We start from the raw sequence: 26814 nt of genomic DNA, 5'->3' as shown, positions 1-26814 counted from the left end.
CAAGTTCTTTTTACGAGATTAAACTCGCGCTAAGTTGCATTATTTTTATAAATTAATGCATAATGACATGAAAGTTATTTTGTGAATATTCAAGAGGTGAGATGACAAATGGGCCATGTCTTCAACATCCTCAGAAAATTGGGAGATTTTTCTTTTTATTTTGCTTTCATACCTCCGTTGGCACAAAAAAAAAACAAAAAAAATCGACCTGTATTTTAATTCTTTCTGTCCGAGAGATAGTTTCTAAGTTCAGTTAATTTTTTAAGTAAAGGTTTTGTGAGTCAAACTTCTCAACTTATTAGGAAACTTTTAATCGAGGGATAATTTTTCGATACATATGGTACAACTTTATATTTGTCACAAAATCAAATACTGATTTTTTATTACAATTAATTTTAAACCATACAATCAACAAAACTCATATACGATAGAATTAGCTTTCAAAACTCATATACGATAGAATTAGCTTTCAGTCTACTGACAAATACTGTATGAGGTTATGGGTTCAAATTTGTTGGGATCTTTTATAAATAATTAAATAATTTCAGTATTTGAGGTGGATAATGTTAAATCAAGTAAAATATGGCTTTTATTTCCAACTTCAAGTTGTAGTAGACTCGATTTTTATGACATTAAAAAATAAATTCATTAAATACATGATGTAGCGGACCTTATATTTTTAAAATAGTACGGACATTAAAGCGGCTAACAATTGCGCTATTTAAAAAAAAAATAGCATTTCAATGGGGACATATTATAAGAAGAAAAAAAATCTCATACAAAATAATATATTTTTACAAAAAAATTAGACCAATAAACATATTCAACATGAATAATATTAAAAAATTGTTCTAAATTCAAACTATGCCTTCATGCAAAAAATATATTTAGTCAAATAAAGATATAGCATGATGCAAAAGAAATAGAACAAAAATAATCGAGAATAAAAACGTGCTCATTTAAATAAAATCATTAAATAATAAATAACATTCTTTAAATGATATAAAAAATAAAAAGAAATGAAGATGTGACTAATAATTTATCATTAATTTAAAAATTCCTTGAATGATATTTAAAAAAAAAGAAACACGTAAAAGAAAAAAAGAATATTTGAGTTGTGACGAGTACATGTTTAATTAAATTTAGACTTCTGTATATAAAATAATATAAATAAAATTCATAGAATAAAAGAAAAAAGGAATATTTGATTGAATAGCTGATATTTAAGTTGAAATTTTATCTTTTAATTAAGTCTGTTTTGCTGATCAGGACATTCAAATGCTTATATTGCTTATTTTAAGAGAATAGACACCATAAAACACACAGGTTTGAGTCGTTGAACCGGAGTCCGCATCGTCTGCATGAACTCAAAAGAGCACCTTTTGAGTTAATATATATTGACCGTTCGATTGTAAACGGAGCCCATCCGGCCCCGGTCTAAAACATAGAGGGATCTTTAATATTAGTGCGAATTTAATTCACACGAATCGTAAAGCTTATTTAACGGTCCAGATGTATTAACTCAAAAGATTCCTTTTTGGGTTAATGCAGAGGATACGAATTCGTTGGACCGATCCGGGCTTGTTGTACAAATTGTACCTTTTCACGAGGGTAGAAGGGTACAACACAAGTTTGTTTTTTCAATTATTTTTATAATTAAATTCACGGATCAAAATGCTTCACAACTCGGCCGCCATCGTTTCTCCAGACAAAACCCTCGTCCCTCCCTCTACCTCGCTAAACCCTAACTTTAGACCTGATTTTCCAAAACTCCACCTCAAATCCCTTTGACAATCGCAAATTAAACTAATGGGTGTTAAGAAGAGAACTTCAGCTTCAATGGAAGAAACAACCAACGGCCCGACAGAGATGGCAACTGATTCCACCATTTCCTCCAGCAAAATATCTGAAAACCTCAAACAAATGGAGAAGCGCAAGGCGAGAAAGGCTCTCGACAAGGAAAGGCGTCGCCTTGCCTCAGAAGGCAAGCAACAAGCGGAATCGAAATTAGAATCTACAACAGAAGCACCAAAAGAAGAATCGGAATCAAAGCAAGTGAAGCAGGAATCAAAAGAAGCGGGTACAAGCGTGACTAGCACCTCTCTGGCACAGCCAGGATTGCATTTGGATTTGTTCAGCGGCCTCTCCTCACAAGAGAGCTCTGTAAGAGAGGAGGCAACTGAACAATTGGTCAGAGAGTTAAGGGATGTACAGAGGAGTTACGAGGAGAGCAATGGGGAGAATGGAGGGGCCGGGGAGGTGGTCAATATGGAGGCAAAGAAAGATGATGGAATGGAGAATTGTGCACCTTCTCTGAGATATGCCATTAGGAGGTTTATTCGCGGTGTATCCTCTTCCAGGGAGGTGAGAGAAATACATGTTTAATTTTTTGTCCAGTTTGTACAAAATAGTATCCTACTGGTTGAAGTTAGTAACTGTTATTTAGCTGTGGAATATCTGACTACTTGAATTAGAGAAAAATAATTAGATCTACCTAGTAAGATTCTTATATCAGCTTCTATTATTCAAAGATGAAGAGACAGATTGCATATTGAATGATCAGTAAATATATCTGACAAGATAAAGGAAAAAAAGATAATACACAAAGGGCAGTTCTATTATAACTTTAGAACCAAATAATGCAAGTCACACTCGATACTGTTACCATGCTTGACACCTTAAATGCAAAATACCTAATCAAATGAGCCTTATACTTTCTTTGGGATTTTCTTTTGAAAAGTGATAACTTATAAGCTTTAACTGAATAGATTTATTATGCTTAAACAAAGAATTTCTGCTGATGGTGTTGGATAGAAGGATACGCGAGACATGCTCTTTAAATATTCAAGAGCTACCCTAAATGACACTCACTGCACTGGAGGGGGGGGGGGGGGGGGACGAGAAATGCCTGTCGGTTTTCCCTGAGAGACCAAAATTGATTTTAAAAATTCAATCACAGCCATTGATGAATAAGGATACGACACTCTTAGTATATATTAGTAGAAATTTGCAAAAAATAGATGAACTTCTGGTTTAAATCTTCAGCGTGGTAATTGTTATGTTATGTCATCGCTATTATTTGCTCATATTTTGTATTATTGATTCATTTTTTTTTTGTAATTTTTTTTTTTGCAGTTTGCAAGGCAAGGTTTTGCACTGGCTTTAGCAGCTGTACTTGGTGAAATTCATGCAATAAAATTGGATTCTTTGATGAAGCTCATTGTGGAAGAGCTCGAAGTTTCATCTGGCATGAAGGGTCAGGTATTGGCAACTGAAACCTGTACCAAGTTTGTACCAGTCTAGCTATCTTTTTTTTTTGTTGATACCTCTTTTTAGGACTTGTTAAGTGCTTGATAGAGGCATGATTATTGAGGTTAACTGGATCTTAGTAACTGTTTTTGTCACTGTACCTGTAACAAACAAAAAGTTTGGTGTCAGTTGTGATACCAATGAGCTGGTTCTTCAGGAATACAACATATTCTGCTAGAAACTGCAATCTGGTACCATAGACAAAACAAAAATTGTTATCTTGAATCCACTAACATAGGATTATCAACTAACTAAAACTGCAGGGGTAGATATTTTTCTAGGCATCAATAAGTTCTTTTTGCAGTTTTTGATAAGTTGAGAATTTTTGGCAATTTTTTTGTAAAATTGTGACAAAAAGTGAACTACAATTATCTAAACTGGCTTGTTAACTTGCATAGAGATGTGTTTTTTTAATGTTTCCTTGGGCATTATTTTACAGGAAGCAAAAGACAATCTCTTGGGCCGTCTTTTTGCATATGGATCACTCACCAGATCATCACGAATTTCTGAACAATGGAAGTCAGATAAGAGTTCATCAATTGTGAAGGATTTTGTTGGTACTGTGACTTCACTTGCAGCGAAGAAGCGCTATTTGAGCGAGCCAGCTGTTTCTGTCATTTTGGATTTGGCCAATAAGGTCTGTGGCAGTGTTGTGCATGTTTGGCTTTGTTGGTACTCTTCTTTTGATAAGAATAAAGGATTTCCAAACCACCGATTACCCAGTACTAGTATGTGCTAGTACTGGACCAAACATTTATGGTATAGATACTTGCAGGATGACAACAACAACCAAGCCTCTAGTCCCAAACAAAAAAGAACAAAAAACCCAGGCAATAGGATGATATATGTTTGGAACCTGCAATTGGCACAATTTGCTCTACCTTCTTGGTATTGTAATGTTATATAGAGCTCCATTCTGATTGGTATCTTAATGGAGTAACAAATCTTCAAGAAAAACAACCAAGGAACTGCAAAAGATTCTAATTTATGTCCCAGCTGATAACAGTTGAAATCCAGTACCTTTTCTTGTTTGTATTAGAGTTACTTCGAAAACTAATTTTGTAATAGTTTGCGGTTCTGATGAGATATGTTTGGAACCATTTTATGTTGCAGTTACCTGAGGAGGCTGTATTAACTGAAGTGTTGGAAGCCCCAGGCTTGAAGGACTGGTTTGAAAGAGCTGCTAAAGATGGGGACCCTGATGCACTTTTCCTTGCACTCAAGTTACAGGAGAGGGTAAACACTGAAAATGATGTGTTTGGAAATTTACTCCCATGTCCTTTCAGTGCTGACAAGTTCTTCGCTCGGGACCATCTCTTGTTTCTCTCACCTTGTTTCAAGGTAAGATTTTGAATGTTGTATTGGGATGTATAATGATATTCTGCAAATTTAAATCAACAGTGCAATTTGGATTTCTTTAAAAAGCCAACCACTTAGCAAACCTAAAAGTAGCATTGGTATAATTGAGTTTTTAGCGGATAGGTCCATTTACTCAAGCAAAAACTGACCAATGTCCCCTATTTTATGCGAGCTTGGCCAAATAATAACTACCTGTTTTCTTCAGGTAATTTAGAGATATGTAGGAGGTTAGACACAAAGCTGATGATTCTTGAAATTTATTGTGTCTATTGGAAAAGTAAATACTATATTGTTCCAAAACCAAAAATAGGAAAGCCAGCCTTATAAAGTTCCAGTATATATATATATATTTTTTTTGTGGTAAGCATTAAAAAGAGTTTATTTAGTTTTCAGAAATCCAGTAAGGCAGCTACATTATTTATAATGAAAATTTTTACTTGTATTCATGAATTTTGATATGACATTTGCTGTAATCTACTGGTATCTTGGGAATATTGGAGGTTTGTTTCAAACATGGAAAAACTTTCATTTTTATGTTGTTTGGAAACATTGAGAAATTTTCATGTAAGTTTCAAAAACCCCAAATAACAAAAGACAAACAATGAATAAAGTACTGACTGCTTTTTACTGAAATGTCTTTTGAACAATTAGGAATCAGCATTTTGCCTGCCACGTGTGCATGGAGTTTGGCCAGTGGTGGTAAACATGCTATTACCAGAGATGCCCCCTCCAGAAGAGACAAACCCAACAACCCGAGCCACCAAAAAGCACAAAAAAAGTAGAAAAGGCAGCTCAACTGAGGATAGCTCTGTCAACATTTGCAATTTCTGCGAGGTTGTAATAGAATCATCGCTCCTTTTCTCTTCCCATGACCGGAAGTACCTGGCACTCAACATACTACTGTTGACCCTACCTAAATTACCTGCTTCAAGCCTACAAGTTATTCTTTCTAGCAAGGTTGTTTACTGTTTAATGGATATTTTATCGAACAAGTCGTCATGGCTTTACAAGGCAGGTCAACACTTTTTAACCGAGGTTATAAACTTTGTTGGTGAAAATTTGGATAGAATGGTTGCCGCAATAGTGTCCTTGCAAAAGCATAGCCGGGGTAGATTTGATAACATCACAAAAACCCATACAGTAAAACAACTTATTGCAAAGTTTGATAATGCTGAGGGATGCATGCACTTTGTGGAAAGTTTGGTGTCTTTGTTTGTTGATGAGGGGCCCACTTCTGATGAGCCATCAGACCAGAGCCAGACAACTGATGAGAACTCGGAGGTGGGTTCTGCTGAGGACAAGGACCTCTTAACAAATGGAAATGGGAATGGATCAGATACGTTGAAGAACTGGGTGGTTGATACCATGCCGCGTGTCGTTAAAAATTTGAAACTGGATTCAAATTTGAAATCCTTGTCGGACGAAGAGATTGTTAGGTTTACTGAGGATAAGTTTAAGGTCGAAGCTGCGATAATGAAGTTTCTCACGGTTCAGGGTCTATTTACTGCTTCATTAGGTACTATATATCCCAATGTATTACCTATGACATCCCTCCTTTTTGCATTTATAGTGACCAATCAGTTGGTATTGTTGTGGGGAATTGTACTCGCATGATATCATATACGATGTCTGGTGCGTTATGGCTGCAAGATTTATTCATTTGTAGTTGTGTAGATGTGAAATTTAGATAATGGTTACATGATTGTTGAACTATAAATATAAGGATGTGTATAGTTGAAAATTCAAAAGTGGCGTGTATGAAAAAACTTGCATGCTCGCATGATCATCATGTTGGACTCTAATAAATAAGGGGCTTTTGGGTAACTTTGTCCTCTTTTGGCCAAGAGTTTTAGAAACTTGGATAAATAATTTGAGCTTGACTAGCAACTACCCAGTTTTTCAAACCCTAGCTTATGCGTGTCAGGTAAGCTATGGAACGGGAAGACTTGACCATGAGCACACATAGGCAGGAACTTTTAGCTCTAAGACAATTAATAAAAACACAGTAAATTTGTACAAATAGATGGGAAAAAAATACAGTATGAGAACTGTGTTGCTACTGAAAATTTCCCTGCCCTCTCAAAAAGGATATCAAAGAAAAGAGAATGAACACGCATATAAACACATCATGACTTTTAACTGGTTGAAATATGCTAAGGGGAGAACTTTTCTGGTTCTGATATGAAACTAGATTAAAAAAAGGGTGTATTTATGCTATTGAAGATTTACTGATTTTATTTTCTTTGCTCCTAACAGGTACAGAGGTTACATCTTTTGAGCTGCAAGAGAAGTTCAAGTGGCCAAAAGCTGCAATCTCCAACGCTTTAAGAGAGTCATGCATTGAGCACCTGCAGGTATTATTGGAAGAGGCACATAAGTCGGAGGGGGCCCGTGTGCTAAACGAGATTGAGCCAAATGATCTTGCCTCCTACTTCACCAGATTTGTGGAAACAGTGTCCAGCATTCCTTCAGTGTCACTTTTCACGGCTTTAGGGGATGAGGATGACAGGGCATTCAAAAAGCTCCTGAAAATGGAATTGAAACTGTCCAAGGAGGTAATCTCTCCACACCCCCGAACCCCCAAGCCTCTTTCCCTCCCTTTCTCAGTCTCTTTCAATTTGCAATGATCATTTGAGAAGCTTGCAAAAAGAAAATAACCCATGTCTTATTAACTGTTTTCACTAAGCCTTGTTTGAGAAATTCAAAAAGAAAAATATATCAAAGTTATTCTTAAACACTGTATCATGTTTAAACATTTTTATTGCAGGTAATTCCAGCAATCATTCTATCAGATGATTTATTTTTGATCTGTGGATGCAGCTTTTACATTTTAAAGTCAAAATAAATTAGAAGTTGAAGATAATATTCTTAGGGGAATAATAAGTAAGATGGATGATGTGTTGTTTTATTACTAATAAATATAGGGCTTCCTTGTGTATGCTTAAATGTGCCATTTTCTCTGGGTTTTTTTTTTTTTTTGCCAAGATATTGACCAAGGTGATGAAGTTACATACCACAACTGCAAAGGGGGAAAAAATAAAATAGAATAAAGTGAAATTATGATGTCTTTTTTTTATAAATTGTAGTACGTTAGCGGTCAGTATTGTTGTTTTGACAATAAAGAGAAATTCGTCAGTGTATTTTAGCAGTAACTTAATGCTTCAGATCTCCAGGTTCCAGTTAATCCACATAAAGCATCCCTAAACACAAGACAAGAAATCATAAAAAGAAAAATAATCCATCACACTTTAGCTGATCTGTAGTGCCTTTTTTTCACACAGGAAAGAAAAATGAGCCCTGGAACCGACTCATCTAGAATGCATGCAATGCAGTTCCTTTTAATCCAGCTACTGCTCCAGATACTTCTCCATCCTGGTGAATTCCACGAGGCGGCAATCGACTTGACTATCTGTTGCAAGAAGACCTTCTCTTTTCTCTCTTCAGAGGATGAAGAGAAGGGGGAGGAGGAAGAGAAGGAAGAGGAGGGTCCTGCACCTCAATTCATGGATGTTCTTGTCGACACATTCCTTTCCCTCTTGCCCCATTCTTCAGGCCCGCTAAACTATGCTATTGAACAGGCAAGTAGATGAGGGATATTGTGTTTCCTTTTCACTAATTGTACCTAGATTTTGCCCCCCATTTTCATATAACACCCAAAATCGCTAATCTTAGCTTCATGGTTTGCGAGCTGAAAATATAATAATTAGAAAGAAAATATGAAAAATTGTGGCATTGGTATTTTTGTAATCTTGTATTGATCTCACTAGCTTCAGTGCCTTTTGCTTTAATTCAAATGGTTATATTAAATAAATGCAGGAGCTACAAGCTCATATATTATGCACCTCCTACTATCAGCCCCAGTTTGATTTACTCTAGCAGTAAATGCAGCCTTGTTATCCTTTTTTTTCTGTCTTCTCATTTGTTGGAAGCTGTTGGTGACCTCAGTTATTTTTTTTGTATTGAATTAGGTATTCCGATGCTTCTGTGAGGAAGTAACTGATGCAGGGCTTATTCGGATGCTACGAATTGTAAAAAAAGAGCTGAATCCACGCCGCCTGGCACCGGCTGAAGGCGATAGTGGGGATGAAGATGAAGACGATTTCCTTGAAATCGAAGAGGATGACGATGATGCTGGGACTGGCGGGGCCGGATTGAGTGACGAGTCTGAAGGGGTAGCAGAGCCCGGTTCTGTAATTGATGGAGATGATGAGGATAGGGAGGATGGGATGGATGTCGACACAACCACCAATGAGGTTAGTGCTGACTAATAGCAGCTAGGAAAAGCCATAAAAAACAAGAAATTTGAAAACCCAACAAACAAGGTGAAATTACAAATGGAAAAAAGGTATGCTACTTTTCTAATCATACATCCATGTTGTTTTGGTTTGAAACAGGCTGATGAAGATGAGGATTCAGAGGGGATGGATGACGATGCTATGTTCAGGATGGATGCATATCTGGCAGCAATGTTCAATGAGAAGAGGATCTCGGGCAATGACTCTGCTGCTCAGTCACAGTTCCTGTCCTTCAGATTTCGGGTCCTCTCCCTCCTCGAGATCTACCTCCACAAGAACCCGGGTAACTCATCTCTACCTATTTTTTCATGATCTGTTTTGTGTTTGTGTTATGGAGATCACGATCTCGTGTTTTCCTGTCAAGTATCTGGCCATTTGCTGAGCTAATTTGGTCTGGTCCAAATCTGCCATTTATTTTCTTGCTATCCAGTTACATGGAATATAGACTGAGACCAGCTCCAATAAGTAGGTGCATGTACTGGTGGAACGGGTCCCAAGTGCCGAGTACTAATTTATTCCCTCAGGACCAAATTTTTTACTGTTTCTATTGGTCTATTCTTGTATAATAAATTACATATGGGAAGAAGCAAAACGTCATCATACATCTTGGGAGGTTTGAACACCTTTTTAATTCTTCTTTTTCCTCAAATGAACAGGGAAAATCCAAGTTTTGACCGTGTACTCCTTCCTGTTGCAAGCCTATGTAAAGTCACATGCCAATACAGGTGGCGAACAATTTAGACAACGTATATCTGGCATCATACAAAAGAAAATATTCAAAGCAAAAGAATACCCAAAGTTCCCTGAAAACCAGATTGAAACTCTCAAAACCCTAATTGAGAAAAGTCTTAAATTGGTTTCACGTTCCCGGTTCAAAGATGTCATCAACCTGGCTCAAAATGCGACCTTTTGGCTACTTAAAATCATCACCTCCATGAATTGCCCAAACTCCAAACTGGAGAGTGTGGTTGAAGTCTTTCAGAACACATTGGTAGACTATTTTAACAATAAGAAGTCTAGGCTAAAACTAGGATTTGTGAAAGAGGTTGTTAGGAGGTACCCTTGGGTGGGCGCACCCCTTGTCGGCCTTTTATTAGAAAAGTGTGGCTCGACCAAGGCTGAGTTCAGGCGGGTTGAAACCCTAGATCTTCTCGACTCCATCATGAAATCACATGAAAAAGACACCTCCAGTTCATCCAAGCTGGTCAAGAAGCACCTGAAAATTATCTGTGGATTAATAGGAGAGCTTCTGACGAATTTTCCCCGGAAGCAGTCCAGGAGAGCTGATGTGCGGCGATTTTGTACAAGGGTATTAAATATAGTATCTGGACTACATCTGAATAAAAAATTTGTGGAAGCATTAAAACCTGAAGTTTGTGCGCTTTGTGAAGTTCAACTTGGTGCAGCTTTTAATCCTTTCAAGACGGAGACCAAGTAAAAGAAAGAAAAGGGTAATTTATGATGCATTAGTCAATTTTGGTTAGGTTAATTTATTTTACTCATTAATGCGGTTCATCTCTAGTAAGATAAATTTTTATAGGTTGAGAGATTTTTTGTGCTGTTCTTTCGGTAGTATTTGGATTCACCAATTGTTTGACATGTTGTATCTGTAATAGAGATTTTGTTTTCTGCAGTGCAACTTCACTGTTCACCATATGTTTTTACTTTTAAGTGATATGAGAGCCTTATTGGACCATGTTTAGCCAAGATTTTTCTGCAAAATATGAAAATATCTACAATTTCTCTTTCAATTGATTAGGAACTGGGGCTCATGTGATTACTTGTTCCTTTCTATCCTATCATTTTTTCAAGTGCATTTATGATTTTATTCAACAATTATGCAAATTCCTCGTTTTTATGGATGTTTTTCGATACATGGGCGTCGGTATCATAATGCAAGTTATACCCTCCCGAATGTTTAATTACACTTTTTAAGGCTATAAGAATAAAATTGTAACTTGAATGAAATTGTCCATATTTAACTATATATTTAATTAACATATTTAATTGCACTTTTAATGCGTCGGAAATTGGAATGCCCCCCCTTTTGACAATACATTTTCACATCAAGCTATATAAGAATAAAATTTATAGATACGTTTATGGCCTTGTGAATTGATTGTGTATAAAATTTTATATATTATTTGAGTACTATTTAGTTTTGTTGTTTAGTTTGATAAACAACAGAACACGTTTCAATTTTTTATTTATTTTCACGTGATGATATAAATGAAAACATTCTATTGGTTCAATTGTAAGATTACATTTTTTTTATGATAGTAAAATTGTGATGTTGATCTATTATCAGTATATATTTATTATGGAGGTTTGTACTGAGCTCGCCATTACAATCAAAAAACTAAAATAACAAAATAGACTCCACGAACAGATAAATATATTTCTTTCTAGCTCTCCAAAATAGATCCCAAGCAACTTCACAATTCTCACCAGTAGGTTGACGATATGATAAATTAGGGGACCACATGGCAGCTACTTAAATAAGGATCTCAATTGGATATCCATTACAGTAATATAAACGAAGGATCCAGAGAACCGCATAGATACTCAAAATATGTTGACCCAACTAATCGTAAACCCAGTACAAATCTTCCTGATAATTGGGTTACTGAGTTTGAAATATATCGGCCCAATTTGGCCCAAAATTCCCCCCCCCGGTCGGGGTATTCTGAAAGTACTTCCCCTGTTACTTTCAGGCTTCAGCGACCATTTTTTTAGGCAAAAGGTGATGTAAGAAGCTACAGTACCTACCTTTCATAAATCATAAATACTCTTTGCTTGGAACTTACCTTTATAACGGATTCAAAGCATTTATTTGAAGTGGAACTAACTAATTGCAGTTTAATATTTAGCGAACTTACATGTAAGCCCCGTGTTATTTGTAAATTGCAAAACCTGTATATTTATAATAACTTTTTTTTTTATAAAGGATGAGAGCTAAATTCTGAAATCGCCTCTCATCTCATATAGAGGATAATATCTTAGTCAACAATGTTAATTGTGATCTCATATTATATAAATACAATAACAAAATATTTCGAACCCACACTTCTCATACAGACAAAGATAATATCTTAGTCAACAATGTTAACAAAGGTCTCAAATTAAATAGAACAATTATTACCGTAGTTCATTTTATGAAATTAGTTTTATCACTACATAATGCAGTAAGTATAAGATAATGTAAGCTGCACCTTGCAAATAACAGTGGTTTCGGTGCAATCTTTTTTATTACATCTTCTTGAGTAGAACTAGGTGTTCTTAAGCTCACTAAAGTATTTGGTGAGCTTAACTCTAAAACCTATTAAATCTGTTTCAAATGACGAATCCGAACCGTTGAAACCCGTATACCTTACGAGTGATGAGTCTACATGTGAAAATTTTAAATATTCGAATTAATTTAGTATAAAGTTAAGCGGTCAAAAAAAGTTCAAAAAATAAATGCACTAAAATTAATTTATTAACCTTCTAATTTTTAATACCATTTATATATTTTTAATAATTATTAATGTGATCCGCATCTATGTTTGAAAAATAAAAATAAATACGGATATAGTTTTACCACTATCTGATTCGTATCTCATCTGTTTTCATCCCTAGTTGGATTTGTATAGAACCTATAATTACATCATTCGGAACAAAATTTATTGCGGCTATTTTTATTAATATCCTTAAAAAAATTAATTTTAAAAATACCCTCACATTGAATTTCTTTTTAAAAATGCCCTAACCGCCAGGCCCACGGGCGGCCCAAAACAAAAGCGGACCGCCCGTCCCACTGGCGGGTCACTTTAACTAGCGGGGTGCCCGTGGCACGGGCGGTTCACTGTTCACTGTTCACATTTTTTTATTTTTTTTTATTTTAGTATTTTGATTTGAATAATTTTGTGAAAAAAAAGTTTTCTTATTTATAGTGTATGCCAAAAAATAAAATATTTGATATAAGTGATGTCGTAAATTTTTATAACTTTGATTTTTTTATTTTTATTTTTTTTGTGAACTTTGATTTTATTTGTCAGTTGGATATCACAAGTCTAAATATAACACTAATTAAGGACTTACCTTTATTCTGGTTTTATAATATATGTATAATATACACATATACACATATACACATATAAACATATACACATATACACGACTTGGCCTTGGCCTTTATTTTGATTTTTATTTGGTCTCCAAGCACATTTCAATATGGAGAACAAGATGAACGGTTCGGATCGACATTTTGAACTTTAAAATCACAAAATATGAGCGTGAAGTAAAATAGTCGCTTTACTTCATGCTCATATTTTGTGATTTTAAAGTTCAAAATGTCGATCCGAACCGTTCATCTTGTTCTCCATATTGAAATGTGCTTGGAGACCAAATAAAAATCAGAATAAAGGCCAAGTCCTTAATTATTGTTATATTTAGACTTGTGATATCCAATTGACAAATAAAATCAAAGTTCACCAAAAAAAAAAAAAAAAAAAAAAATCAAAGTTATAAAGATTTACGACATCACTTCGTAAATATATCAAATATTTTATTTTTTGGCATACACTCTAAATAAGAAAAAAAAATTTCACAAAATTATTCAAATCAAAATACTAATATCTCTAAAAAAAAAAAAAAAAAGTGAACAGTGAACCGCCCATGCCACGGGCGGTCCGCTTTTGTTTTGGGCCACCCGTGGGCCTGGCTGTTGGGGCATTTTTAAAAAGAAATTCAATGTGGGAGTATTTTTAAAATTAATTTTTTTTTAAGGATATTAATAAAAATGGCCGAATTTATTGCAACAAGTCTTTGAATAAAATTGCAAGCGACCAATTTAATTACAAATTTACAATAAAAAGTGGCTCAATTAGATTTTTTTTTTTCTTTTTTTACTGTCTTGATTGCCAGTCCACATCACTTCTAAACAAGGACAGCTTTTCCTACACGGAGTAAGCAACAGTCACTAGCCACAAATATTATTATTATTATTTTGAAAGAATACTAACAACGAACTTTCAATTAAACAATTATTTTCTGTTAAGTTTCGATCTACTGAAAATCCCCCTTCGGTATAACATTTTTTTTTTATGAGAAAGCGCTTCAGTTCAACAATAACATCTAGTTTTGTTGACAAAAATTACTTTCGTGTATTTTAAATGTGTGAGGCGAAATTAATAATTAACGTCAATTATAATTGACTAAGATATTGTGCTCTCATACCGGTTACTAAAAAATCGAGAGTTCGAACTTTTCTCATGACTTTGTAATTTCTGCGAAGCTTTAAAAAAAGAGAGTACATATTATTTTCTCTTATTAAGTTGAGAATTATATAATTAACAAATAGTAAAGCCGAGGGCTTTTTTTTTTCTGATTCCGTTACTAATAAAGTTTAGGTGTTATTGCACAGTTACTAATAAAGTAATTTTTTGACAATATGATAAAGCATAGGTATTATTCACAATTATTCTTCGTTGAAAATAAAGAGAAATAATTACCTCACATTTGAAACAACTTCTCCTAGAAGTTAAGTCTAGCCTAAACCACACGGAAAGAAAAAAATTCATAAACCTTGATTTAAATCTATGAAAATAAATTGCTTTCAATCAATCAACCTTCTGAGAATCTCGTCTAATTTTTCTCCTCATTTCCCGGGAAATACGCTAGGTCAAGCTCCTATACAGTGACCTAATAACCTTTTCTCACCAGACAAGTTTAATTCCTTCTAATTTATCTTCTTGAAAAAAAAAAAGAAAAAAAAAAGCAAAACTGATCAATGTTTAGAAGCTGTTTCCGATCTCTGACAGCTATGCACGAAAGAGAGCGAGCATATGGGATGTTTGTTTCTCACGAGAGAAATCTGTCTTGCTCTGGTCTTGGGGAAAAAAACAATAAAATTATTATCTGGCTAACTGGCTTGGGGACCAATGCAACAAAACCAAGCTTTCATAAAAAGCCTCATGAATTTGGTTTTATGTGAATTTCTATTAATATTTTCCATATCTATAATTCTGTTTCAGTACATAGTCAGCGATGCAGTGCAGTACTTCACGACTTCCTAATGGATTCCTTTTCCTTTTTCCTGATCCATTTTTATTCTTTTTCTGAATCTTACCTTTTTCCTGTTCCCAACTTCCCTCATCTCTTCTTTCTCGGAGAAATTTACAAGTTGCAATATACAGAGAGATTTGGTCCTCTCCAGTACTTCCAAAACGGAGATGCCATTTTCAGAGCTCCAGCATTCTCTGAGTCGGTGAGTCTCAACAGCAACTGTCACGACGGATACGTTATAGCACGGTATGTGTGCGCTGTGATAATTCGTGTGATATGATCATCTTTAAAAAAAAATAACATGGCATGATACATGAACTGATCTGATTATAATACAATATGATACGATACGTGATCACACGAGTCACGCGTGATTAGAACCATTAGATCTTAATTGAATGAGAAATTTTGATTAAACTAATTTTAATTACAAAAAAAGTTTGACGCGGCCAAACATGACTAGTCAAATTGAATACAACACGTGTGGTCACAACACAACATATCATGTAACAATCAGACTTGATCACAGCACGACACATGACCCAAGTGGTTGCGTGACCAGTCACAGCATGACATGACACGACACAAATTTACATCCTAACTCGTCACACAAAATAAAATTATTAAAAGATTGTATTTGTGCCGTCTGATCGGATCTGAACAGTGCAATGATCTTTTGAACAATTGTTGAGCAGCCGAACATATCGGTAAAAAAAAAATCCCTAAATTGAAAATCAGCCAATCTAATTTAGTGTTGGCTACAATAAATAGTTGAGAAAGAAAATGATTTAATCAGGTTGGTAGGTGTAAAATTGTGTTTGACTAGCAGTAGCACGAGGTGAAAAGAAGTTATGATTTGTTTCGTTAGAAACAACTGAGATACGATACAGAGGAAATCAGTACTAGTACTAATTTTAAATTTCTCACATTAGTACTCAAGGATGTTTTTGTATAGATTGGGATCTTGAGTGACTGTAAGAGATTCACTTGTCTACTTTTAATGTAGATATTATCTATATCTTACGTTTATTAATTATTTAAGTGATAAATATAGAGCGTTTGTAAAGTAAATAAATTGTCATTATAAAATTTAATCAAATTTTAATACAAAGTTATCTTGTTTAATTGGTTTTATTCTCATTTTAAATATTTATTATGTTCAAATATCAGAGTTCATAATGTTTAGAAATTACAAATTACAAATGGCAAGCAGGAATCAGGATCCTTCAGGACAATACATGCTATGCTAGGCTAGGTTTCCTAAAATGAAGTTATCAAACGGTATCAAAGATCAAATTAATTTGCTTTTCTAGAACAGCATGGATTGTTTTCGTTTCTCGCACAAAAATATACATCGATCAACGCGTACCAGCACGCCTCCTGTTGGTTATCTCAGAAATCGTGCCTCTCTCTCTCTTTTAAAACTTGGCAGAGGGCCAGAGGCTGTCCACTTGTCCAGTGTGTCTCTGTTCCTCTCTCTCTCTCTCTAGACAGCAACTGTGGTCAATGCATCTCGGCATCTCCAGTTACAGGCAAGTCAGTTTCCAGTTTCCAACCTGTAGGCTGTACAGTCATTAATGCTCCTTCTAAGGACCATGCTAATTAAAAAAAATATTACAAAAAAGTTTCAATTATCAATTGACCTTAATTTTTTTTTAATGTGATTCCAGTGCTAGCTTATTTTTTGGCATCAACTACTCTATCCAAATAATAGATAGCTTATGACAGCATTATAGCATTTAACCACTGTCTCATGTCCAGTTCCTTTGTGATGCTTTCATGTTTCCTTTTGTGTTCCAACTCGCTGTCACCGAAATTTTATTAAAAGAAATTGCAACACTTTGTGCTTTTAGCCTTTTAGCATTTAGTATTTTTTTTATTAGATGACTTGTTATACAACCTACTTCAGAATCTGGTTTTATTATACAATACTTTACCCAAAGATGTCTAAACCCTTCCTGTTACCTTTTACATTGTTTATTTGTTTCTGAAGTACTAAAATATTACCAAGCAATCTCATTTTCATTCCCTATGTGATACTCTAATTAGTTATTTTATTTATCAAATGAAAAGCATAATCTACTCCCAGTGATATCTATCTATGGATGGCCTACATATCTTTATTTCAGGATACACCGCAACTTTACACTGTACTGCCTCCTGTGTGGTGGACCTCTTGTGCTTCCAAATGAGGTTAATTAGCACTGTATCTATCAATACATATAGAGATTACGGGCATTTTCTCAAAAAAAAAAAATATAGAGAGAGAGAGAGATTACGGGCATTTTGGACAATAAAAAATTAGCACTATATATCAAAATTATAACACGTTGCATTAATTAACCGTATTTATTGGTAGTATTAGTAATATTAATATATAATATATGTATATGATTGTTTAATGTCTATATTGGTACAATTATATCCTTATTTTTAGAATATTTTTTTTCGTATTTAACTTGATTATCATCTTAGAAATTTTCTCATGTTTGAACAATTGCTTCCTTTGATTTTGTGACTCCTTTGTACTAGAGTTTCTAAAGTTTTTACTTGGTATAACAAATTATATGAAATAATTTCTTTGTATTATATATAGTTAAATCATATATCAGAAAAGAAAGAGCATGAGCAAGTATGTAAACTTTTTTCCCACTTAAAGCGTTTTTTTTTTTTTTTTCCAAATAGTAAAACCTTCAATTAATGCTAAGGAAACAATTATATATTCCTAAGCCTCTAAAAAAAATTTCTACTTTCATTCAGAAAGTGTTTATAACGGGCAATAAAGAAGGGAATTTTTTTTTTCTACCTCTTGTATAGTTCGTAGATATAATTTTTTTTTTGTTGCTTTTGTAAAGTTGAGATTTTAAATATTCAGATTGTATTGAGTACAATATTACAGTCTGTTATAATGAATAAGTATATATATAGTTGTACATACAATTTAAAGATATAGTTTTTTTTTTATTCATTAAGTAGTAACACTTTAATATAAGTATAAATAGCACTACCGAGACAGATACGGAGATGTAGGAATAGCTTTCCAAAACTAAGGCATAATTATATTCAGATTAAGCTTTAATTTAATCATTACGGCATGATGGTCAGTACTTCACCACGTCGCATGAGAGCCTCCTCCTTTGTTGGCTAATCCCACTAATTTTTATAACACGAAGCTGTACAAAGACACGACCAACTAACCCATTTTGGAAGTTGCAATTATTATCTTATAAAAATCATGTTGCAATCCATGCATGCAAATAAGCGGCGAAATTCTCTGTGGACAACTACTACATAGATTGTATACATCCTACATAATTAATACTTTTCTATTAGAAAAATCCCAATACAACTTAATTTAGGGATTCAATAAAAGTCAAGCCGTAATTAACCGGATACGTCATGGTGCGATATTACACGTATGTGTGCCGGTCACGTGTCTGACTTGTGTATCCCGTGTTGTGATCATTTACATGACATACTATTTTTTAGAACATTGACAGGATACGACACGACATGGGAAAGACTTGGTCACGACATGTGGTTACGCGAGTCATAAGTGATCATGACCATTAGATCATTAATCAAATGATAAATCTCGAATAAATAAATTTAAATTAATGAAAAAATAATTAATTGTGACAAGTTATATTTGAACACATCATGCATGGTCACGGCATGTTTTGATCATAGTACGATAAATATATCATGACTATCCTTTCAAATGTAATCATAGCACGATATAGTATGAAAATTGGGTAAGGCTAAGGTGCTATGGGTTGCATAGAGACCTACGGTGCTACGGCTCAATATTTGAGTTTTCAAAATCCAAATGGTCGATCCGAACCATTCATCTTATTCTCCATATTAATATGTATTTGGAGACCAAATTTTATATTTTTTGAAAAAAATTTACTATTTTTTTAGATAGATAGAAAATCACTTGATCTAAAAAATTCTGCACCATTCAGATATTTGATTTTCTACCTATTTAAAAAAATAGTAAAAAAATTTTCAAAAAATATAAAATTTGGTCTCCAAATACATATTAATATGAAGAACAAAATAAACGGTTCGGATCGACCATTTAAATTTTGAAAATTCAAATATTGAGCTGTAACACCATAAATCTCTATACAACTCATAGCACCTTAGCCTTACCCATGAAAATTTAAGTTTATTACAGTACGACATGATAGGTCAGTGCGTCACGTATTTACATCCGTACTGAATTATAAGTGTGAGAAGATGAGAAACATGAATTAGAATTAATACGTAATAAATTAACCGGTTGAAATGTCGCATTTTTACAGTTACACAGATGACGACTTAAAGAGACAAGCGCATAAAAATCTAGTTGGTAATTAGCACTTCTCAATCACACCTTTGATAAAGGGTTTAAGAGAAAAAAAAAAGATTTTGTTGAAAATGACTAATGTCTGCTAATGTAACAAGAGACATTCTAGACCTGTAATCATTAAAAATCAGAGAAAGGGACTTGAAAATTAAGCCTGGGACTTTAAGCAGGAAAACATTCTTTTCTTTCATTATAACATGAGTACATATATTTGTGGCATAAATACTTGCTCTGTGCATTCAAACAAGCAATTTTAATTATAATTGATAATTTTTTTTATTGATCTTTAAGACACGTCAAATTATTTTACTAATAAATTTTCAATTATGTCCGAAATTAATTATTATGTAATTGTATTTATTAAAAGAGGAGGGATCCGATTACATCATTTTTTGGTGACACCGAATTACACTCTCCATTTTCAAAGTTTACAAAGTTCAAGCAGTCGATCCAAACCGTTCAACTTGTTGGATATGTTAAAATGTGCTTGCAGATCAAATTTTACATTTTTTGGAATTATTTTACTATTTATTAAGTATTTAACAAATCGCTATATTCAGACCGTTGAATTTTTGTACCCACCTTAATAAATAGTAAAAAACATCAGAAAAATGTAAAATTTGATCTGCAAGCACATTTTAACATATCCAACAAGTTGAACGGTTTGGATCGACTGTTTGGACTTTGTAAACATATGATGTAATCCGGTATCACCAAAAAATGATGTAATCGGAACCCTCCTCTTATTAAAAACTATAGTGTTTACCTGATATATAATATTTTTCTCGATTTAAAACATACTTTAGTTTTAGGTTAAAATTGGACAAATTCTAATTATAACGACCTACTATAATTATGAGAATGTCAAAATAAAAAAGTTAGTAGTATTTTAACGAATTGAAATGAATCTTTACACTTTTTAATTCCTATCATAAAATTATTATTTACGGAAAGTATGAAACCAATCATTTCAGGCTAATGTCCAAAACTGAAAATGACTGATTTGATAAAATATTCGTACAAATCGCACCGGTATCATTATGCAATTTTTAGCAAAAAAAAATGGTTCCACATTTCCACATAAGTACAAACGATCAATGATTAATTAAGATTACAGACTTAAACCCTGTTTTGTTATTTTCTTTAGCTTCCTTTTATGTACAGTTTTTAATTGAACTGGACAAGTAGAGTGGCGGTGAGAAAGGAAATGGATTCTCTGTTTATAAATAACTGGAGAGGGGAAGAGTCCGATAAAGCGCCTGACACTCTGTTTTGTTTGATGGGACGTAATACGTGAATGCATAGCAGATACGAATATTGTAATTTTTAATTGTTTTCTTCCAGAATTTAATGGGACCGAAACTGTCTTTTGGTTTGACTATGGTCAACCTACGTTCTGAGGATGACATAAGCAGTACAACGAACTACATGAACGCGGTCTGATTTTGGTTCTGTGGACCGAAGAGACTTGCCAGCGGAAGGCTGATGAACTTTTTATGAGTTCCGAAACTTTCTATTTAGCACTTTCAATTATGAATAGTAATATTTGATATGTTTGAACTATTAGATTATTTATAAAAGAACTAGAAGATGATAAATTAGTTAATCTACTGTGAATATGTCCGTGTTTAAATAAATTTTTAGATAAACCTTTTTATATATTAAAATAAAATAAAATGCGTGAGCATGTAATTAGTTTTTATTTTTATTTTATTAATATGATAGGAGTCAAGTTTCTAATTTAATTTACTGAAAAAATTATAACTAAAGCTAACATAAGAGGAATTTTTCAAGTCTTCAACCATTTGTTTGTTAATATAAGTAGCAGAAGTTTGAACAAAATTTTAAAGAGAAACAATATAATATCAAAGCATCGATTTTCAAATATAAACTTTAAAACTTAAAAAGTAAAGGGCTAGAGGGGACATACTAGTAAATTTAGCATATTATATATATACTATGATTTTTTTGCTCCTTATTCACACATATAATTTCGAAACTTGAAGAAGAGTGTTGTACATTTTGACCGGCACTAATTTCTGTCTCTGGTCAACCAGTTTTCTCTTTTAGTTCCGAAGCCAATAATAACTTCTAACCGTACTAAATTTATGAAAATACTTGGACAACTAAGTTATTTTGGTCGTGATTTTTTTTTTTAATACCTTTGTAGATGCTGCAAAGTCCTGTCGTGATGTTTAAAATGAAATATTGACTCTAATTTATATAATTTTAATGTAGAGAATATAGTTTCAATGATAAAGTCTTATGAGTTATAATAAAATGAATAAAAATATAAAAGTTTACAACTATTATTACTTTTCTAATTATTAATATAAATAACTAGACTTAATACAAACATGCTCCTTTATAATTGATAACTGAATTCTGTTATCTATTAATCACTCAATAGATAAATATTTTATCCTGATATGCTCACCAATTTACAAATTACACTTTTATCATTCCTTTATCATGTTAGAAAAACAAGATGACTCAAAAGCTACATTTGATACCCCATAGCTTCACTAAGAAGTTTCCCGGTCCAAGCATTTAATTCAAGGTAACATGTCTAGCAAATTTGTTGCACAAGGAGGTGGGGTCTACCAGAGGCGGTAGCCTACTCCAAAAGCTGCTTCCAGGAAAAGCTAAACTTCCAAATTCCAAGTCTATTAACACAGGATCAAATCCACGTAGAATTAATTTTTTTGGTTGAAAGCCCGTAGGCGCACGTAGAATTAATTGTTAGAGCCTTTAGAGGGTAGAAATCGCGCATAAATCCTCTACTTTAAAACTGACCCCACCTAATAGATCATACATTGTTTTCCCTCCAAAGAGAGCAGAAGCAAAGCATCTCATTCCTTTTCTCTCTTTTGCGTGTAAGCATCTTCACTTTCCCATTTCTCTCTCTGTACACCCTCCTCTCTCTCTCTTCTCACTTCTCCCTTAGTTTTAATTCCCTCATCTAATGCATTATTTTAAGGTTTTACCAGCCTTTAATGGGTTGTCACCAAAGTTTAGCATCTTTTTTCCATGAACTATTAACCATTTAATCCCTTCCCTCTCTGTTACCTCTTCTCTCTCCCTTGAGCATTTTTTTTCACAAGTACAGTGTGTCTGTTGCATGCCAAATGAGCTGTCTAACAGACCGCCTCTGATTTTTCTGCTTTTCACACTTCTAATAACCTTCTCACCATTTCTTAATTTTTAGTAGTCAAAGAATCTTTTCTGTAAAAAAAAAGACTAGGCTTGTCAGTTACCACAATCTGGGGCTCTTTTCCGGTACAAGTTTCCCTATTTTGCCACATTTTTTCACACATATGAAACCTCTCTCTTACAATTTACATCTCTCTTCTTTCTTTCTTCCCATATAAGACACCGCTTTATTCTGGTTGTTCATACATTGCTCTCTCTGTCTCTCTTAGCATCCTGTTCCCTATCAATTTTTGTTGAAAGAAGGCAACTTGGGAAACTGATTGATTATTCATGCCTTTCTCCAATTTCTCAAATAAAGTCATAATCTCATAACATGCTCTGTCTCAGTTGACATCTTCTCTTGATTTTTCTCTCCACAAGCACCCTTCTTCCTGTTCACAGTTCAACCTTTCAAAATCATAGTGGTAAAAAATAATAAATTATTCTTCAAATGCCTACAACAGGCACATCTTGGGAACCTACAATGGCTGTCGGAACAACCTCCTCCAGTTATTGGCTAAACTGGAGGGTCCTGTTGTGCTCAATCTGGATTCTTGCATGTATGATTGTTGCCTCAATTCTGATATGGCGATACGAAGGGCATGGTTCAAGGCCTCAATCGTCAGAGAAAGAACGAGAAGGATTGCTATATGATGACGAGGCATGGCGGCCGTGCTTGAAGGAGATTCACCCGGCCTGGCTTCTAGCATATCGGCTAGTCTCTTTTTTTGTTCTACTGGGGTTGCTTATTGTGATCATTGTAGTTGATAAAGGAAGCATATTTTATTACTATACCCAGTAAGTTCATTCAATTTCTTAAATTTACAATTTTTTTTTTTTACTTTTCAATCAACTAGATGGCCCATGAAGAAATACACATTGAGAAATAACTTATTATTTGTCCAATGCAGGATACAGCATAGATAGTTTTGTGAAACAACATAGGAAATATTCCTCTGTCATTAACCATAAAAAAACAAAATATATATACTAACAACATAGGGAATTTTCATCTGTACTTGTGGTTTGTGATATTTAGTATGTCATACCGGGTCTATGCACTGTACTTTCTTGCTATTTCTGTTGCAAATTCATGGAAAAATCCTGTGTCTTGCAGAGGTTGCCATATTCATAACAGTTAGCATGTCACATTGTCATTAGCAATTTATTTGGATAATTCTTGTTGCCTAGTTGTTGAAATTAAATGAGTACAGTTTGCATGTGACTAATTGGACCCTACTTAAGCTGCATGTTTTTGTTTCTATTGATCATTTGCAATTATTACATAAATTTTCAAGGTCCGTGTTCATGACACGATAGTATATATAATATCATCAAATTTTTTATTACTGATGCAAGAAATATGTGTTGATAGATTTAGTTGGCTATAGTAGGACTAGGACCACTATTTAGCTGTATTATTGCATCAAATTTTTATGGTTCATGTTCATGACCTTATGCGAGATAATTTTGTCAATTTTTACATGGTGATGCCAAAATGTCTTGCTAAAGGCTTATTTTAACTTGGTTAAATACAAGATCTAGTGGTGATTTGGCTGGTACAGTTTTGGGACCAAGCCTGACAAGAATTTGAACATCTAAAACTGTTTGGTTTGTATATTTTTTTTTTACTAGTTACTTTTATAAGAATTTCAAAGTTTAGGGGTGGATAGATGTAAAATCAAGATAACTTTGTAGTACTTCTATCATTTATCTTCATTCTCTAATTGCCAATGTATTAATTTTTCATATGTTTTGTTGTACAGGTGGACTTTCGTTCTAGTGACATGTTACTTTGGGGTAAGTTCTCTTAAAATGAATTTAGTCATATGTCATTTTTTCAGAAAGGTCTCTAATAAATGTGTTATTTGTTCAGCTTGGTTCTTTGCTCTCTATTTACGGATGCCACCAATATATGAGCAAAGAACAAGGAGATAATGCTGATTTGTTGAGGTCAGAGCTAGAGAGAGGCAGGTATATGCCTTCGATTGGAAGAAATTCAAATCAAAATTCAAATTCACATATAAACAAAATTGTGAATTCGCCTGGAGTAAGTGAAGAAAGGGAGATTGCTGGATTTTGGGGGTATCTTTTTCAGATTATTTATCAGGTAAGTTGATTAGGCAATATTTGCATGAAATTGAGTACCTTTACTATTGAATTTATTTTTATACTTTGAGTTATATTATTGTGTGATATAATTCTAGCTGTGAAAATGTGAAGCGCTAAAATTCCTGTTAGACTTCTACAAAATAATGAATGGCATTTGTATATAAATCATAATGCTAATGCATTGGACTCATTTGTACTTTGCTCCAAAGTTTGATAATGTAAAAATGGTGCAGTATACTCACAAAAGAAATAATATGCAAAAACACAGCAAAAATGCTTTGGATTATATAACAAATTGTATATTATGTACAGAAAATGTATACTCTGTTTTCACTTCTCCGATTTTCTACTGTTCTTCTTTAATTAGACAAATGCTGGAGCAGTGATGCTGACAGATTGCGTGTTTTGGTTCATAATATTTCCATTTCTTTTCATCAGAGATTATGAACTCAACTTTGTATGTAATTCTACTCTGTTTCTATTTTCTTCATACAATCTAAGTACAATGCTTTCTTCTCAAGTTACAATAATGAACTGTGCATCTACTAATACTTACAACACTTTAATTTTTAGTTGCTTGTTGGGATGCATTCAGTCAATGCTGTCTTTCTTCTTGGTGATACTGCTCTAAATAGCTTGGTACATAAACTTTCTCTGTTTTCTTTTACAAGGGAACACTTTAGATTTATCTAAACTTAGCAATTTTACTAAAATTATGAGTCATATTTATTTATTATTTTGTTATGTAGAGGTTCCCATGGTTTCGCATTGCCTATTTCTTTCTTTGGACATCCACATATGTCATTTTCCAGTGGACCATCCATGCATGCGTTTTAATATGGTATGTGAATTCCTTATTTTCTTGTTAGAGAAAAATAATTGAAAAAACAAAAAAAATGTTGCTTGCAGTGAACTGAGTTGCAACAACTATACTAATGCTGCATGTTCTTTTACTGCAGGTGGCCTTACCCGTTTCTAGATTTGTCATCCAGTCGTGCCCCATTGTGGTACTTCAATTTTTCTCATTTTAGAATCATGTTTTTTAGGCTTAACAGTTAAATTATATGCATACATCAATATGTATTAACAACAAGTATTTTGTATTATCATTAAAAAGGTGGGGTTCTTGTCCAAAAGGGCTAAATCTTATTCAAAGTCGTGCATAAACCGTCTGATCCGTACCAAAATTCACTCGAACGGTTTAGATTTACGAGACCATTTAAATTTGGTAAGTTTGAAATCCGTTCGCACAAATCTCAACACAGATTGGCCAATTTAGATTTATGATACTATTTAAATTTATTAAGTTTGGAATCCGTTCCACTAATACTAGAGTGCTCAAGCGTAAACTTGTTCATGAAACTATCTTAAAAGAACATTGTCCATGAAAAGAAACAAGGAAAATGGGGGAAAACGAGAAAAATAAATTATGCAGTGTAACCAATGCTTTATGATGCATTTGTTTTTAATAGGTATCTTGCGGTGGCGTTGATGCAAATACCATGCTATGCTGTACTTCCTTTATTGATCAAGCTGAAGTATTATCTTTTAGAGAGGTTTTTTCCAGCATCGTATTATCCAGTAAAATGAAGAGAAGATGGGACATAATTTTCTTTGATAATAGAAGCAAATTCTTGGGCTTGGTAGCTTTTGAAGAACTTGATTCATAGAAAGGGGAAGGGGGGTATACGGAAAACAAATTAGTGTGTAATTATATAACCATATAAATTTTTCATTGTTAATGGGGGAAATTGTACAGTGCAAATTTTATTGCTAGTAGTATTGGCTATTTGATTGCTTATTAATACTAGATATGATATCATTGGTTCGCTTTGTACGTATGAGATTCAGCCTTCAGGCGATGAAAAACACCTTTTTGTAAATTCTATCATGAGGCAACTTGTACTGTTAACATGTATCATTTTATTTTGTCGATCGACTTGTTGAACCGAATGTCCTGCAAATAGATCTGTTTGTGTTACTCGTAGAGAAGATGCTGATGAGAATCTAACGGTCCAGATTAGTCAGACACTCCAGCAATGGAACCGGTAGGAATTGTATGTTAAAAAAGAAATTATAGGGCAAAATATTTCGCTGGATGAAGTCCGGATCGTCGAAGTTACTCAAATTTTGAGTTTACATCTGGAC

The 26814-nt window shown here is 33.7% G+C and overlaps 2 protein-coding genes across 3 annotated transcripts; both read left to right on the top strand.

Annotated features, from left to right (window-relative positions):
* The first annotated feature begins 1676 nt into the window (after positions 1–1676).
* Positions 1677–10624, top strand: LOC144564074 (uncharacterized). The gene is made up of 10 exons (XM_078313583.1): positions 1677–2364; positions 3136–3261; positions 3749–3946; positions 4423–4650; positions 5320–6184; positions 6925–7223; positions 7950–8246; positions 8637–8921; positions 9063–9246; positions 9620–10624. Exons 1-10 carry the CDS (start codon positions 1810–1812, stop codon positions 10399–10401), a joined length of 3819 nt encoding a protein of 1272 aa, XP_078169709.1. The 5' UTR covers positions 1677–1809; the 3' UTR covers positions 10402–10624.
* Positions 10625–22123: 11499 nt separating this feature from the next.
* Positions 22124–26595, top strand: LOC144564077 (uncharacterized). Of its 2 annotated transcripts, none has more exons than XM_078313586.1 (9): positions 22124–22238; positions 23019–23352; positions 24321–24354; positions 24431–24664; positions 25034–25123; positions 25240–25305; positions 25416–25507; positions 25626–25673; positions 26139–26595. In XM_078313586.1, exons 2-9 carry the CDS (start codon positions 23039–23041, stop codon positions 26254–26256), a joined length of 996 nt encoding a protein of 331 aa, XP_078169712.1. In that variant the 5' UTR covers positions 22124–22238; positions 23019–23038; the 3' UTR covers positions 26257–26595. The 2 variants fall into 2 exon arrangements, with proteins under 2 accessions (XP_078169712.1, XP_078169711.1); XM_078313585.1 differs by lacking the exon at positions 22124–22238 and having other exon boundaries at positions 22251–23352; positions 26139–26263; positions 26294–26595.
* The last annotated feature ends 219 nt before the right edge of the window (positions 26596–26814 follow it).

Source organism: Carex rostrata, chromosome 13 (assembly GCF_964058835.1).
Source record: "Carex rostrata chromosome 13, lpCarRost1.2, whole genome shotgun sequence".
Classification (NCBI taxonomy): domain Eukaryota; kingdom Viridiplantae; phylum Streptophyta; class Magnoliopsida; order Poales; family Cyperaceae; genus Carex; species Carex rostrata.
The sequence above is the reverse complement of the archived record's forward strand: the minus strand, read 5'-3'. Positions and strand labels throughout refer to the sequence as shown.